Consider the following 17,411-nt stretch of genomic DNA (forward strand, 5'->3'; position numbering starts at 1 on the left):
GTTTACACTTGGAATCTTGGTAAGTGGTCAGGTTGTGTTCTTACCTTAAAGGTAAGATTTCAAGGATTCACCTGTAGATAGGATGTATAATATGAGAAAGTGATGCATCAGAATTGATTTCTAGCTCTTTTTGTCTCAACGGTTTACAAGGGAAAAACTGGAGGTGGCAGAGATTGGCGAAGATGAGGAATTTAGTTTGGGACAGGTGAGTTTGAGACACGTGGCAGTTACCTCAGTGGAGATGTTGGGTGGGCAGTTGGTATTCTAGTCTGGAGTTCAAGGAGGAGTCTCTGGCTGAAGATGGAAATAGGGGAATCCGTGTACAGATGGTATGTGAAGCCATGGGACTGGATGAAATTACCAAGAGAGGGAGTTTTATGGGGAGAAGAGAATCTTGGCGCCCTCCAGATGCCAAGAGTTGAGGGCAGTGTGGAGGACCCAGCAGAGGAGCCGGCGGCTACCAAGGTAAAGTCAGCTGAGAGTGATGTCCTTGAAGCCGTGTGAAGTTTGAAGGAAGCAGTGGCCAGCTGTCACATACTGCGCAGAGGTCAAGTAATAGGAGCTCTAGCATTGACTTAGCAATCAGCGTGGTCACTGGTGACTTTGACGGGTGGTGTTTCAGTGGAAGGGAGGGGGAAATCTGGAGTGTGTTTGAGAAGAAATGGGGTAGCCTCACAACAAGAAAAAATGCGGAGCACACTGAAAAATCAGCCTTTCTCTGACCCATCAAAAAACGTAAGTAAGTCACAGGGCAAGCCACCACAAAAAACTAGAGAAAAAAGAATATGCAGAAAATACAGATCACTTCACCTAAAGGAGAAACTGGAGCCATTAATTAGGATCGAAGCGAATTACTGGAGGCTGAGTGTGGACTACCTTGAGAGATTAAAACTCCTGGGAGTTACTCTAAGGGGTTGCTCACACTTGGGTGGGTTTTACCTCCACGAGCCACCGCAGGTTCTCAATGAGATGGCAGACAAATCTCCTGTAAGGGTGGTGGCGGGAGTCGGCATTTCAAAATACACCCAGAACTTTGTTTCATTGGCAGAAGGCTGCCCTCCGGGAAAACTACTTAAGTCTTCTCTGACCTTGGGGAAGGGCTGTTGGATGGCTTAAGCCCCCTCCATCCTTTCTTACATAAGAAAAAAAAAAGGCTATGACACTGAAAACCAGGACACTGAAAGAAATCAAAACCTCTGACACACACAGAAGACATTGAACACAGTGTAGCTGCTGGCCAGATAAACATAAAACCTCCCGCTAAAGGCCTATTGACTTCAGTTTCTATTACCCAATATATATCATGTCAAACTTCCAATCAAAAAGATACAAGGATGCTAAGAAGCAGGAAAAGAATCTGAAGAGATGAAACAGACACCAGAACCAGACACTGGTGTGGCAGAGATTCTAGAATTAGCAGACTGGGAATTTAAAGTAACTCTGCTGAACATACTGAGGTCTCTGGTGGAAACGTGGACAACATGCAAGAACAGGTGCGTCACGTATGTAAAACATGGAAACTAAGAATCAAAAGGAAATGCTATAAACAAAACAAACCAATGCCTTTGAGGGGTTCAGCAGTAGACTTAAAATAGCTAAGGAAAGAATCTGTGAGCTTGAAAGTCTGTCAAGAGAAATGTTCCAAACTGAAATTTGAAGGAAAAAAGAGGAATGATTTTTTTTAAAAAGGACGGAATATCCCAGAACTGTGAGACCGTTACACAGGCATAGCATATACCTGGTGGGACTACCAGGAGAGGGAGGGAGGAGAGAGCTAGAGTAGAGGTGACTCGAGAGGTTATGTGATAAAGGGGATCAGAGAGTGAGGCTGTTACAGGACGGGCAAACGGGGTGAAGAGGGTGGTTTTTAAAGCTTGTTTTATATGCTGATAGGAGTGATCCAGGAACGCAGGGCAGTCTGTTGCTGCAGGTGAGCCAGAGCCTTGCTGGAACGATGCCCTCAAGGAGGCGAGAGAAGGATCTAGTGCACAAGTGGAGGGACTGGACAGGAGCGAGGAACAGGAAGAAGGCAAACCATGAGAGCAGGGCTGGCAGGTGGGTGTGTGTGACGGTGGGGCTTGTGGAAGTCCCATCCTGATGGCTTTGATTTTCAAGGTCACAGCTGAGAGAAGAGCTGGGGGAAGAGAGGCTGGAGGCTTGAGGCCTCACAAATTAGTCTTAGAAGAGACTGAACGGCCTGGGGGAGTATCATGTGGTTGCCAGCTGGTGTTAAGGCCTCCCTTGAAGCCTGAATTAGTGTGTTTTATTTTATTTACCATTATTGCATAACTCAGTATTCTGTTAAAGTATATTTTATTGGAAACATATGCATGTTTCACTAGCATCTCCTCACAGTAAGGATTTGGGTTCCTGTGAATGAGGAATCAAATTTGCAAAGTTAGATCCCCTTAGTAGGCCACTAGGCTAATCTTTGATCATATAATATGCTCTTTTTTCCCCTGGTTGTTTTTATGGTTATTACTCTTAGGAGGAACTATCAGGCTTATAGTTCAACAAAAAACAGATACCTTCTAGATAGCAAAGCACTGATAGGGGATAGAGCAGTATTTAGTCTGCCTTCATGAACCTTACACTTAGTAGGAAACAAAATATACACGTCGAGCAGGAAAAGAACAGGCTAAAGGGGACTAGAGAGTCTGGACTGCTACCTTATCTTGGAGGGTCAGGGAAGATCTGTGATAAATGACATTTGAGCAGAGATATGAAGGAAGGAAGCCGTAGCTAGACCAGGGAAATGGTGGGTCTGGCTTTTGTATCCAACTCTACTTTATAAACAGATTTAATAGAAGAGGTGACACCCATTTATGTCAACAGGCTGCCACATTTTACTAAATGCAATGAAACCTTAAACACATTGAATCCTCTCTTTCTGAAATGCAACTCCATTTATAATTAATATTACCTTTTTTTCTCTTTTGAGTATCAGACTTAGGGTTTTACAGATGGAACTTGTTTCACTTAGCTGTATTTAATACTTATTGATCAAATTGTCACAGCCTGGCCATTCAGGGCCCCTTTGAACTACTGTGTTGTTCTCTCATTACTGCCTCAAACCTCTTTAAAAGTACCCTTACTTGTGGGAACAAGAGAATCCAGGCCCACTGTGATCCCCGCCCCCAAACGTAATGAACTCTTTTCCAAGGAGGGCTGAGTAGTGTCAGAGGCCCACTCTGGCCCAAGAGCATACACCCCACTTGATCTGCAGAGCTGGTTGCGGGAGGAGGACACTGCTGTTGGGCCACCAGGGGACATGGCCTGGGACGGGGATCTTTTTAAAGTCTCGAGTTCATATAGGCATCTCCAGGTTAGCTGTTATGACTAAATTCGTTTTCATTTCATCCTAATATAATTTTTCCTAGAACATACCTACTTATTATGTAAGCCCTTCTTTATCAGATGAGCAAAATGTGGCGTATCCATACTGCGGATTACCATTTTGCAGTAAAAAGGGAATACTGACGCATGTTGAATGGATTAACCTCAGAAACATGCTAAGTGGAGGAAATCAGAGCCACAACATGCGGTAGGATTTCACTGTTATGAAATATCCAGAAAACATAAATTGTAGAGATAAAAGCAGATCATTGGTCACCTGGGCTGGGGTAGGAACAGGGAGCTTTCGGGGATGATAGAAATGGATGTGGCAGGGGAATTGGACAACTTTGTAGATGAAATAAAAATGAATTTATATTTAAAATAGATGACTTTTACAGGCATGTAAATTGTATCTCAGTACCACTGGTAAGAAAAATTAAACCCTTCTGCCAGCCTCTACTTGTACCTCAGTTGGTTATATTAGCCCAAGATGTCCCACTATGTTTACTTTTCTAACTAAAAAACCCCACTGAAACCTTTTTTTTTTTTCATACCTTGCAGTGTTTATATCCCCCTCGGTCACAAATCTCATTCTGTTTAGAAGCCGTACTGTCGCCTGGATCCCAGGCATAGCCAGAACATGACCATTCGTTGCTCACCTGTTCATGCCTGCCATTCTGCTCAGGTGCTTCGTTTTTATGAATGACTTTATTTCCCCCCTGGTGACCGAAGAGGTGGACAGTCGCTCTGATTGTGCTTTCCTCTGGAACTGCTGTCAGGAGTGAGTGTGAAGCCTGGCTCACCAGGCATTACCAAAATACATAAAGACCAAAGCAGACCACCCTCTGACTTCTGGGGACGCAAGTCCACAAAGACATTTTATTTGAAAATAACAGATTTAATAGAAAATATCATCACATTGTAAACAAGCCCGTCGATCCATTAGCCTAAGACAGAATGACAGCACGATCACGTATAAAAGCTAAGGACAGAACACTGGTAGCAAACAGCGCGTAAGGAGAGGCCGGAGCCATTCTCTGAAAGATCTTTCCCCGAAACAGAGGAAGCAGCAGCTTCAAACAGGCACAGAGATAGGGAGGGGAAGGCAGCATCCGCTCCACGAAGGCTTAAGGTCAAAAGGCAGAGCAATGAACTCATGTTGTGAACAAGGGGTAAAGGATGAAGGGGCAAAATGGCTGTGTTCCTGGTATTCTGGGGACACATGACCCCACTCAGGAACCCGAGAGGGCTGGAAGAGCAGGGCATTTTTCGTGAGGAAAGGTGCCATTAGGCGACTTTAGAAGCATTTGGTATGTTGCCTTGGCACTCAGCTCTCAGGGAAGCAGGAGAACATGGCCCTTGTGTTGTGACTAAACTTAGGCTGAACCGAGCTGCTTGCCCAGCCCCTGTCTCCTTAGCTGGACACACTGATGTGATGGCAGTACGCGTCGGCCCAGGGAGACTTTGGAACAAAAACAAGGGCTCTGGTGGGAAGAGGGTTTCCGCCTTCCTCCTGTGATCGAGGGTCCCCAGGGAGGGGCGGGTGACGTGACTCTGCCCCATGAGGCTCTGAGTTTGTCAGCCAAAGCCTTCTCTTTAGCCCTTGCCACCCAGATCCTCCCTCAAGGTATCCTCTGAGTTCACGGAAAGGCCAGCTGTGAGAGCAGAGAAAAACAAGAAGGGAAAGAAAGGAATCCTTTTCTTTCTTTCCATGGCACGTAGAGCTGAACATAAGGTTGAGAATTTGTTCCTTCCTCTGGAGTAGTGATCCTCAGATGATGGGCTTTCAGAGCCTCTCCAGAGAGGTTCTGGCCGGTGTACACAGGCCCCTCCCCCCAAATGAGAATCAGCGTACAAATGACAGAGATTACTGGTGGGAGTGTGCCGTATGTGAGAACAGTGCCAGGGGGAGAACAAAGCTAAAAAGCCCTCATTTATGTAGGGCAGACATCAAGAATTATCAAGTACATTTTTCAGAGACTTTTTTCTGATTAAGTTACAAAATAAGTCATTCTCCTTGTTCCTAAACTCTCACAATTAGGCTCCATGCTGCAGAGCCAAGAACAATTAGCATCCCTGTTCATCTGGAGTCACCATACTGGGTGAAAGAAACACAACTGTGTCCTCCTAAAGGCCATCTCCAGAAACGCCCCCCTGTCCTGAGGACGCCCTTGATGCTGGGGTGCACGGGCTAATCACCGTATGGTTTCTCAGGAGACTGACTGTTCTCGGTTTCTTTCTCCTTGATGCTGTACAAGGGGTCCACCAACTTGTTATGAACAAGCATTAAGCCTGTGAAAAGTTAGAAAACAAAAAGCAGTTAAAGCAGGTAGGAGCTGAGTTCCACAATTATAAACAATACCATCCAGGAGTTCTCAAATTTTGTCCTCTTCCTGAAAATCATCATCTTTTTTCTGTGGCTCCAAATGACAAAAACCCAAGAGTAGGAAAAGAACTTGTTATTTCCGGGGCACCTGGGTGGCTCAGTCAGTTAAGTGTCTGGCTTCAGCTCAGGTCCTGACCTCATGGTTTGTGGGTTCGAGCCCCGCGTCAAGCTCTGTGCTGACAGCTAGCTTGGGGCCTGGAGCCTGCTTCAGATTCTGTGTCTCTCTCCCTCTCTGACCCTCCCCTGTTCATGCTGTCTCTCTCTCGGTCTCTCAAAAAAAATATATATAAATTAACTTATTTCCAACGAATGCTAAAATCCATGGGGCTTCTAAATCCAGGTTTCGGGGGTGTTGGCCATTCAAAGGTAATCTTTTAACCAAAGAATAAATTCCTAATATGTCTGCTTACTAGATGAGGCTTTTCACATAAGTTTCCTCAAAGCAGTGTGTCCTTTTTAAAGTAGAAGAGCAAAAGATCTTCCTGAGAATTCAGTGGCCCACCTAGAAGTCAAGGCCTGCAGGAGACGGGGAAGTTTAAAACACCCAGCGGCTCAACATCCCTGCCAAGAGATCACCACATGGCCCTCAGACTACAACTTTTTATTTCACTGTCTTTTTGGGCCCTCAGAACAAAGAGGCGTCTAGAAATAGCCCCTTGCAGTCATGAATGGAAGACCACTGACTGTATTCTGAGACCGTAAGGCTTGATTTTTGTTGAAATCAGAGTTGTCTGTGCAAGTGGCCAGAGCACAAAAACCAGATCCACTCCTCACCCCTGCCACACCCTAAACTCGGCCACCAACTCCCAGACCTGGCCCTCCCCTCACCTTTGAAATACTTGACGGTCTTCACTTTGAGCTCCAGGGTGGCATCCTCATCACACACAAACACCGTGCGGGGGTGCTGCTGGAAGGCAGATACGGTCCACATGTGGCTCACCCCCTCCTCGATGGCCTTGTACAGAGCAAAGGCCTTGTGGGCGCCTGTGATGAGGATCATCACCTTGGTTGGGAGACAAGCCGGTGAGGGAGGAGAACTAGCAGTGGAGCCTGGAGCACAGACATCCAAATTCTGGCCCAGTCTCCCCAGCTGGCTGTAAGAACCCTTGTTTTTAATGCACCATTTTAAGTTGTTAGCGGGCACTGAGCTGTGCTCCCTGCAGTCTGGGCGTTATCCCACAAATAACCTGAGGCAGGGGTGTCACTGTCCCCTTGTTCTATTATGAGGAAAAGGGCTCCAGGGGATGAAGTCCCTTGCCCCAGGTCATTTCTGACCCAGAGGTCATGATCTAGACCACCCCATAATGGTGCCTCCTGATACCTTTGATGATGGCTATGAACAGACATGCAGGACAAAGGCCCACACCCCTATCCCAACAGTTCTGACACTGGGTTCTGAGGGGTCCTGGGCTAGGTGAGGTTTCCCAAGCGCAGTCTGCATAGAGGGGTCCCGACCTGCCCCATCTACAAAGGCCATGGATGTGATGGTAATAGGTGTGTGCCTCCTAAGGTTGAAGCCCAGAAAAGCTGCCCCTTAATCTGGTCACTTACAATTCCAAGCATTAGACTGACTAATAGGACTTGGGGTGGTGCTTTTTGTTCAAACAAAGGCACAGCTTCCCCTCAACAGTTAAAATATGGAGAACATAAGTGCTGGAAAGTGACTGTAAAGAACTCTGTTCTCTAGATTTCCTTTCATTATAATTCCATTGTACCACGGAGTTGTGAACAGGATTTCTGTTCCTCTCTTAAAAGATGTGCAAACAGAGGCATAGAGAGGATGTGACTGTTTGTTTAGGACCCCAGACTCCTGATTTCCAGACCCAAGTCCTTTCCCAGATCCTAATACCCTCACATGACAGGGAGGGCCCTAAAGCCCTAGAATTTACAAGCTGCAAGGCCAAAAACAGCAGGGTGACCTCCCTAGGCACTGAGTCAAGGTTACCCAAGAGAAAGCTGGTAATACCACTCATTTCATAAAAGTTCACTTGAAACAGGGAGCCTTTTCCACTAACGTTTGTTGAGCAAAGAAACTTGAAGCTAAAATGTGTGTGGCTGGTTCCCACTGAATATACCCCTGAAAGGAAGAGAAGAGGTCTTTAAAATTCTCATGAAAGACAGTAAAGAGATTGGAACCACCAAAAATTCAAATGATACTCAACTTTCTAGGGAAAGACACACTGAACTGAGTTAAGACACTTAGATTCAAATCACACTTCTCCACATTTATGAATCCCCGAGCACAGGCCTAGAACCACAACTATCCCGGGGCAGCAGGGGTGCCCCCTTCCCACAGTGACCTCCGCCAACTGCAGGGAGCCAGCAGCCCCTCGCAGGACCCAGGCAGGTGCAGATTCATACTCTGACATCAGTAGGGCTGGGCTCCTCTCTGCCTGGGAGAAGTCCCAAAAGGGTAGGGAGGCAGAGGCTGGGGGCCTGCAGCCTCTTCTAAGTAGTCAGTGCTGAAAGGGTTCCCCTCACAGTGAGAACACTGGCTGCCTCCAAAGAGGAAGGAGGAGCAATGATGGGATCGGTTAGGATTTTAGCCTCATTTGTTAAGGCCTTCCCTTTTAATAAGTGTATTCAGGTGGTACCTGTATAGTTAACAACAAATAGGCCGGTCCAACCCCCCCCCCCCCCCCGCCGCCCGAGGAAGGCCTGTGGACCCCTTGTGCCCTTACCTCTCTAGCATCCATGAGAGTGCCCACACCCACCGTCAGGGCCATGGTGGGCACCTTGGTGAGATCACCATCGAAGAACCTAGCATTGGCCAGGATGGTGTCCATGGCCAGAGTCTTCACACGAGTCCTGGACACCAGACTGGAGCCCGGCTCATTGAAGGCAATGTGTCCATCGGGGCCGATGCCTGCCCAGGAGAAACAAGGACAGCTCTGTCAGTCCCAGGGATCCAAGATTTCAAGAATGACAACCTAACCTTCCTGACCTGGGTTCTGAAAAAATCCTTGAAATCTCCCTCTTTTCCCATTCACCCTAGGCAGGTACACCTTAAATATAAGGTTTTCCCCTCTTTCCACCTCCTGGCCATTTCTGTTTGAGGGTCACACAGGCACCATCGCCTCCCTACCACCCTCAGAAAGCTAATAAGCAGCACTCCAAATAGCTTCTGCTTTCTGAGATCATTGATGGGTAACTTCTCTCTTTTTTAGTAGTCAGGGGTCCTGCTCCTGAGACAGAGTCACAGCAAATAAAAAACGGCCTGGTCAGCAGTTGCAAAGTTTATAAAATCTCAGAACATGAATGCTCAGGACATTAGCCTCTTCCTTCCTACCTTGAAGTAAAGAAGAGTTAAGTCTAGAGCAGTACAAGTCCAACTTAACATCCCCATGGGTAAATCCGGAGGTGGCAAGAGATGGAACGTAAGAGGGCAGCCCCGGGCAGGAACAAACTCTTATCGAGAAGGGGACACCCTAGATTCTTCCTTTCTTTCCACTGTTCCGGCTGACACTGGGGAAGTCACAAACCTTCTCTGGTGTTCAACTGGCTATAACAGTGTGCAGGGGCCGAATGTGCAGTCTTCAGGAACTACATGGACTCTTTGCTTTTAACTGTTTAGGTAGGTCCCATGGACTGATCCATGCAAAACTTTAAGGCAAGGGAATAGAATCTGAGAGTCCAAATCCAAACATCTCACTTTACCAACAAGGCTCTGAAGTGCAGAAAGAAGAGATGTCCAAGATCACAGTGACTGAGCAGAACAGCTAAGGTGAGGGCTCTGACTCTAGTCTTCCCTGCCTCAGGGTAATAAACGATCCCTGCTGTTGCAGTGCAGTGAGGAAGCTGCAGTGAGACAGGCACGGGTCTCGTCCCCTCTCCCACGTGTCCTCGCCACCCTGGGCCTGCCCCGGACCCACGCTGCAGAGCGTCAAGCTCACCTCCAACGAAGAGCTCGATGCCGCCCGCAGCTTCGATCTTCTCTTCAAAGGCGTCACACTCAGCCTGCAGGTCAGGTGCGTTCCCATCCAGAATGTGGGTGTTTTCTGGGCGGATGTCAATGTGCTTGAAGAAGTTGTTCCACATGAAGGAGTGGTAACTCTCCGGGTGGTCTCGAGGAAGGCCTGTTGGGGCCACGGCTACACTCAGTCATGCCCAGGCTGGGCTGGAGCTCTCCTCCCAAGGAGGATGCCGGGAGACCCCCAGACCTTCACAGACTCCTCCTTCGGGGGAATGCCCATCAGGGAGCATTGGGCACCACCCTTCTGACCCCGGGATGCTCGGGATAGGCTGAGCTGGTCTCCCTGTGTGCACCCACCACCACCACTGTGACCACAGGACTGAGCCAGGGTAGCTCCACACCAGGAGCCTGAGAAATCCCCTCATTCAGATCTCCTTTTCACAAGGGTTATTGTAGGCTGGAGGCCAGGGCCACTCTGGGCTTCCGGAGGTGGCCTAGCAACCTGGGGGTGGGGCGTGGTGCATCCAGGAAAGGAAGAAAGAACGCCCCTTCCCGTGCCTCCCACCTCACCATTCACCCCCAGGAATACCCCGCTCAGCCTGAACCCCAACTTGAATGCCAGGGAGTTGGACAGAATTATCTCCGGGCTTCCCAAAATGATTTTTAGCCAAGAAGAAAAAGAATGTTTAAGGTGAATGTTTGATGTTAAACATTGTGAATGTATTCCATCAGCCTCAAAAAGGAACGAGATTCTGACACTACAACATGGGCGAACCTTGTTGAGTGAAATAAGCCAGCCACAAAAAGATTTACTCTATGATCCCACTTAAATAAGGTACCTAGAGTAGTGAGACTCACAGAAACAGTAAAACGGTTGTTGCTAGGGGCTGGGCAAGCGGAAAAGGGGTAGTTGGTGTTGAATGGGCAGAGAGTTTCCGTTTTGCAAGATGAAAAGAGTTCTGGAGATTAGCTGCACAACAGTGGGACTAATTCCCGCTGTACATATAAAGCTGCGCATATAGAAATGGTTGAGATGGTAAATTTTATGTGGATTTTACCACAATTGGAAAAAAATTTTTTTTTAATTTTTTGATGTCTTTATTTTATTTTGAGAGAGAGAGAGAAAGAAAGGGGGGGAGGGGCAGAGAGAGAGAGAGGGAGTCACAGAATCCGAAGCAGGCTCCAGGCTCTGAGGTGTCAGCACAGAGCCCGACACGGGGCTCGAACCCACGGACCATGAGATCATGACCTGAGCCGAAGCTGGATGCTCAACTGACTGAGCCGACCAGGCGCCCCCAAAAAATGTTTAAAAAGAAGCCATATGAAATGATGACCTGGGGGTGGGGGAAGGAAGGGGACAGAAGACCAAGGTGTAGCTTTTCAGCCAATGGAAGGGATAGCAGTGTCTGCTCCTCTCCCAGTGTAGTTGGCAGGAAGGAGGGCTAGAGGATAAATACTGGGCAGAAAGACCGGACACAGACACTGAGAGACACACCCCAGCCACGATCCCATTTGGAATTATTGGCTCCAGAAAGAAATGATATGGAGCTGGGGAAGAGGCAGAGGAGAAAGAGATACTCTAACATTTATTTATTATGCTTGTCCTAGGACCGCCTGGGTAAGCTCAGTTGGTTAAGCATCCGACTTCAGTTCAGGTCATGATTTCAGAGTTCACAAGTTTGAACCTCGCATCAGGCTCTGTCCTGACAGCTCAGAGCCTGAAGTCTGCTTCGGATTCTGTGTGTGTCTCTCTCTGACCCAACCGTGCTCACGCTATCTCAGTCTCTCTCAAAATGAGTAACGTTAAAAAAAATGCTTGCTCTGTATAACAGGCAAGCCGTATCCGTGGGATCATTTAATGCATACAACCTAGGAGGTCAGCTTTCATCCGCCACTGTGCAGCTGAGGACACCAAGGCCTGGAAGAGTCTGGTATCGCTGAGCTTATCACCAAACATCACTGGTTCCCCAGGACCTCCCTATTCCTCTCCCGGGCTGAGTCTGGAAGGCGAGGGGTATGACTCTCCTGGAAGCAGGAAAGACCTTGAAAGAGACAGACTCACCCACATACTCATCCATGTTGAAAGTCTTCACATATTTGAAGGACAAGTCTCCGTTCTTATAATACTCAATCAGCTTCTTGTAGCAGCCAATCGGGGTGCTCCCTGCAAGAGAGGCCACAGCCATGAATCCCCTGCAGCTCCCAGCTCCTGAGGATGCCCAGGAGCGAGTCAGGGCCGCTCAGCCAGGAGAGCCTGTCTGATCTGAGAGAACAAGGCAGATCTGAAGTCCTATCCCAATGCTCCAATCCTAACAGCTTCTGCATGCCTACTTCCCCGCTAGACTGTAAGCTCAAGGAGGGCAGGGCTGTGTCCTGTTCACTGCTGAATCCCAGTGCTCAGCACACTGCTGACTGAAACAATGGTGATGAGTAACCTTAGTGAACATCACTGTACTTACTGACACAATATTCTCTGAGCACCTAGAATGTGTGAGGCAACGGCCCTTGATGGGAACACAGGAGCAGGGACATAGCAGCCGCTCTGAAAGAGCTCACTGTCTAGGACTGGGGACACAAAACAGTAGTGTTAGCTGTGACCAGGGTAAGTCTGTGTGTTAACGGAAGCCTTCCCTGAGGAGCAGCAAAGTCCTGCGAGTTGAGGGTCATTAAAAAGCCAAGGTCATAAAGCGCATGAAAAAGGCAGGACCCCTGTAGATTAAAAAATTAAATATGCATGAAGTCTGGATACAAGCTTACCAGGGGGAAAACTATAAAAAATAAATGTGGAGAGTTTGGAAAGAAATGTTACTACAGTGTATATATCAGATGATATTATGGAAGGATTTTTAATAGGTATGATATCAGTACTGTGATTATGTAAGAGAGTATCCTTATTCTGAAGAGATAGATGATGAAAGATTTAAAGGTAGAGTGTCAGGAGGTTGGGAACTTACAGTCAAGTGGTTCATAAAAAAGTGTGCATGTGCGTGTGTGTGTGTATGTGAATAGACAGAGCATGAGCCAGAAGACAAGGACAGTGTGGAAAATGTTAACATTTGGTGAGCCTAGGAAAATGGTACTATATTATTCTTTCAGCTCTTGTGAATATTTGAAAATTTTAAAAATGAGATGGGAAAAAAGTGCCCCACCCAAGTCAGATCACTCTTTTCACAACTACTGCTTCACATTTCACTGAGTAATAATCCTCACAAAATCTGTAACTAACTTGGCTCCTGGTTACCTCTCTCACCCTTATTCATCCTGCTCCTGGCAACGCCACCTCAGTGCCTTTGCACATACTGTTCCCTTGGCCAGCAGGGCTCTTCCTTCAGGTATCTGCATAACTCTCACCTCTTCTGGCCTTTACTCAACTGTCACTCTCTCAGACGGGCCTGCCCCACCGCCATATCTGATAATGCAAACCCCATGCCTACCTAATTACTCCCTAACCCCTTTCCCTGTTTCATTTTTCCCTTCCAATCATCACCATCTAACATACTCTGTTTTGTCAGTTAACTTATTATCTGTCTCTCCTACTACAAGTTAAGCTTTAGGAAGGCAGGGATTTATTTTTTGTTTGCTGTTGTATCCCAGCACCTAGACCAGCTTGGCATACAGCGGGCATTCAATAAATACCTGCTGAATAAATGAAAGTTTCCATCTGTCCCTGTGACATGCCCTCAGCCATGCCTGAGCCACATAGCTTTTCTGTCCTTCCCCTGAGATTCTTCATGTGCATTTTCCAAATTTCTAGCTTCCCCATCAATTTTGGGAGCTCCCCAATATCTAGGCAACAAATTCCTTTTCTGCTTGAGTTAGCCAGAGTTGGTTTATTTGGTTTCCACCAACTAACGGTGTTTTCACCTTTTCGGTGTTTCACCTAAAAGAAGGTATGTTCCAAGGATCCCATATACGGACATGCCATGCTGGCTCAAGTAGGACAGAAAGGAGCCAGGTCTCGGAAGGCCCTGAACGCCACACCAAGGAGCCGAGATCGGTTTATGCAGGTGATGAGGAGTTAGGGAGGGATTTCAGCAGCACAGACTCTGACCTAGAGTAGCTCCAGTTACAAAACAATATGTTAGTGCAGCCCCCACAGGGCCTGAGACGTTGGTGGTTTTCCAGGTTCATGCAGATACTGCTTTTACGTGCAGAGGTCAGCCCACTTCACACTACACGCCAAAACTAGGCTGCTCCATGTTTCTGTGCAGCTCATCAGTGAAGAATAAGTTTTAAATAGCAAAAGAATATTACTTTGTGACATATGAGAATTAGATCAATTCAAACTTCAGTGTCCATAAATAAAGTTTTATTGGCAGATGGCCATACACATTCATCTATGTGTTTTCTGCCGCTGCTTTTGAGCTACAAGGGCAGTTAAGTAGTTGCAACAGAGGCTATATGGCGAGTGAAGTGAAAAATATTGACTACATGACCATTTACAGAAAAGTTTGAAGGTCCCTGCTCTAGTGGATGGGACAATAAGGGGCAAATTCACCCAAACTCAGAAAGAGCCAGGACATTTGCCTTGAGGAGCTAGGGTTAGAACATCCTCCCATAAAGGCAACATTCCAAGTTTTCTGTACAAAACGGGGAGTGTTACGGAGGTGCCCCAAAAAATTAAAAATAGAACTAAATTACGACCCAGCAATTGCACTACTAGGTATTTATCCAAAGGATATAGGTGTGCTGTTTCGAAAGGGCGTGTGCACCCCAATGTTTATAGCAGCACTATCAACAATACTGTCCACAGTATGGAAAGAGCCCAAGTGTGCATCCCTGATGAATGAATAAAGAAGACGTAACATAGATATACAATGGACTATTACTCGGCAATTAAAAAGAATGACATCTTGCCATTTGTAACGATGTGAATGGAACTAGAGTGTGTTATGCTAAGCGAAATTAGGGAAAAACAAACATGACTTCACTCATATATGGAATTTAAGATACAAAGCAGATGAACATAGGGAAGGGAAACAAAAATAATATTCAAAAAAGGGAGGAAAACAAACCATAAGAAACTCTTAAACACAGAGAACAAACTGAGGGTTGCTGGAGGGATTGTGGGTGGGGGGATGGGCATTAAGGCACTGAATGGGCAAGGGGCATCAAGGAGGACACTTGTTGGGATGAGCACCGGCTGTTACACATAGGGGGTGAATCACTGGGTCTTCTCCTGAAATCATTATTGCACCATATGCTAACTAACTTGGATGTTCATTAACAATGAATGAATGAATGAATGAAACTGGGACTGTTTTTCACTTAGGTTCCATGTTTGTTTACACCTTACAGAAAATGCCTTGAGTGGACTGTCTTCTCAGTTCTCCCAAGGATAATGCTCAGCTAGTAGCATTCTAGATGCACAGAAATTCATTCATTACATAAAATGTATGCCTGAAGATATTAGGACTCAATTCTTTTAAGGACTTCTGGTGGACAGGGCAGACTTAGAATGGAGTCTAAAAATCAGGTTATTCCTGCCTAACCACAACTCTTTAGGAGAAGGCAGCAACTAAACAAGACCAGAAAGGAAACTTTGTCCTCTGTTTTGCCTGTCCAGGAAACAAGGTTGTTCACTCATTCATAGCACCAGCACCTCAGAGCCCTCCTTCAAAGTCCCTTGGCTTAATGAGCCCATGAACCTGGTCCCTTAAAAACCCAGATGCTCATTCTCTCCCCCTGCCTCCAATCCATGGCACCCTCTCTATCCCACAACGCACCAGTGGGAAGTCCCAGAGTGAAGTACTTGTCTGGCCCTGGGTTAAACTGGATGATGCGATTCCTGATGTACTTGGCTGCCCACTCGCTGGCCTGAGAATAATGGTCCAGGATGATGAGCTTCATCTTGTCCTGTAGGGGGCAGGTGACAAAAGGAATCAGTGATAAGGGACAGGGAGAAAGGGGTGCAGGTAGTTGGGGAGAAGGGAGAAACCCTTCTCACCCAGTAATACCCTCTTCCCAGGCTCTATGAGCCAAGAAGAGGAAGACCCCAACTTTCAGCTAAGAGGAATTAATAGGCTGGGCCAAGTGCCTCCACCAACCACCAGGAGGCGCTGCTTGTGAGACAGACCTGGGTTCTAATCTTTCCTCCGTTTACCAACGGCAGGATCTTGGTCAAAGGACTCAAGATCTCTGAGATTGTTTCCTCAGACGTAAAAGTGGGGACAGGAGTACCTCCCTGACACATTCCACGATTGCGAATATTAAATGAGGATGCATGCTAAACCACAGTGTTCAATATGTTGGCAACTAATTACCTTATAGCTCGACCCAGTCCCCTTTCCCCAACCCGTCTACCCCCTGCTGAATATTTTGTACCCACGGCCTCTTCCTCAATATACAGAGGGGTCGTGGTATCATACTGGGACGCTAGAGCAGGTGAGACCCATGGGTTTTGCCTGGAGAGGGGTGTTCTCTTTCAGTACTGGAGAGGGTGCTCCCCCCGGCCTGCCTTGCTTTGTGGACCCTCAGTTTCCCCCACAGCATACAGGGTAAATGTAATAGCTCCTCAAGAAGGGCGTCTGCTACCCTTTCACTGCGGTCAGTCAGAGTGGGAGGCGGAAGTGTCCAGATCGGCCAACCGAAGGATTGGGGAGTGCTTTTCCGACCCCGATGGCGATCCCATCGCCTCTCTGACCCTGCATGGGGAAGGGGTCTCAGCAGCTCGCTGGGCTCCCGGTCCCGGGGGACCGGAGGCTGGGGCAGCTGCCGGATCCCCGCCCGCGCCCACCCGCGAGGAGGGTCCCCGCCAGCCCGTTACCCACTTACTCCGACACCTCCCGCGGCCGCTGCAGCTACTGTGCTGGCGGCCCCGCCCCGCGCGGGTCACGTGGCCCCGGGTCACGCGGAGCAGCTCTTGGGCGGAGGGGCTGACTCGGCCGGGTGACAGCGGGGCGCTGGCACCCGGTGGACTCTGCCCTATACGGGGCCACCCACCCCACGTCCTGGCCCTAGGGACGTACTGGGCTGGGAACAGCCGTGGGAGACGAGGCGTGGAGACTGGGTTTGTGCAAGAGGTGGGATCCTTGGGGCCCCCAGGTGACTCCTTAGGAATGCAGTGCGCCCAGGGGGCTAGAGTTTTTACTGCTGGGGGAGGGTGGGGGGAGGAAAAGCAGAATCGCTTCCTCAGAGGCCCTAGAGTTGGGCCTAGCTCTGCCTTCAGGTTAACTTTTAGATGTCATTGTTTTATCTAGATACTACAACTTCTTTTCTTTAAATATAATTGGATTTTTTAAACTTTATTTTTAAAGCTTAATCATTACAGCAATCTACACTAGAGAAAAAGGAAGGTCCCTGGTCTTCCCAGGTCTCCACTTCAAGAGAACATTGCTAACAAAAATGATATAAAGAAGGGGAGGAGGACAGAACATAAGAGACCCTTAAATATAGAGAACAAAGGGTTGCTGGAGGAGTTGTCGGGGTGGGGTGGGCTAAATGGGTAAGTGGCATTAAGGAGTCTACTCCTGAAGTCACTGTTGCACTATATGCTAACTAACTTGGATGTAAATTAAAAAAAAAAAAGATAACTTTGCTAACAGTTTAGACTCCATCTCCGAATTGTTTTTCCTTGAATATACTTCTGTTTTACAGAAATGGGAACACACCACACTTGCTATCCACAATGAGCTAGGTGGCCACATTCTGCAGTTCCGTCACTGGACCCACGCGTGGGCACAGCCCCAGCTCCAGACTAGCTTGATAGAGGCGTGTTAGTCCCATGAGACCGAGTGGTGGAGCTCATTTGCAAAAAAAAAAAAAGAAAGAAAGAAA

General features: G+C 47.5%; 1 protein-coding gene and 1 long non-coding RNA gene across 2 annotated transcripts; one reads left to right on the forward strand and one right to left on the reverse strand.

Moving 5' to 3' along the window:
- Positions 1 to 9,693, forward strand: LOC115294330. Its single transcript, XR_003909817.1, has 3 exons — positions 1 to 205; positions 1,894 to 2,055; positions 9,508 to 9,693. It is a non-coding gene; the product is annotated as an uncharacterized LOC115294330 (long non-coding RNA).
- GNPDA1 (glucosamine-6-phosphate deaminase 1) lies at positions 4,183 to 16,465 on the reverse strand. Its single transcript, XM_029942136.1, has 7 exons — positions 16,410 to 16,465; positions 15,362 to 15,491; positions 11,698 to 11,799; positions 9,616 to 9,798; positions 8,404 to 8,588; positions 6,551 to 6,725; positions 4,183 to 5,628 (listed from the first exon to the last, which is right to left on the reverse strand). The coding sequence occupies exons 2-7, from the start codon at positions 15,483 to 15,485 to the stop codon at positions 5,528 to 5,530; spliced, it is 870 nt and encodes a 289-aa protein (XP_029797996.1). The 5' UTR covers positions 15,486 to 15,491; positions 16,410 to 16,465; the 3' UTR covers positions 4,183 to 5,527.
- Positions 16,466 to 17,411: the final 946 nt, after the last annotated feature.

This window comes from Suricata suricatta, chromosome 6 (genome assembly GCF_006229205.1).
Source record: "Suricata suricatta isolate VVHF042 chromosome 6, meerkat_22Aug2017_6uvM2_HiC, whole genome shotgun sequence".
NCBI lineage: Eukaryota > Metazoa > Chordata > Mammalia > Carnivora > Herpestidae > Suricata > Suricata suricatta.

Bases quoted from the DNA above. Each gene is read 5' to 3' on its own strand.
- GNPDA1 (XM_029942136.1), bottom strand. From the start codon at position 15,485: ATGAAGCTCATCATCCTGGACCATTATTCTCAGGCCAGCGAGTGGGCA. The intron at 8,589-9,615 runs GTGAGCTTGACG...TCTCCTGGGCAG, and splicing joins CATCGAGCTCTTCGTTGGAG to GCATCGGCCCCGATGGACAC. The intron at 5,629-6,550 runs GTGAGGGGAGGG...AACTTTTCACAG, and splicing joins GACCGTCAAGTATTTCAAAG to GCTTAATGCTTGTTCATAAC.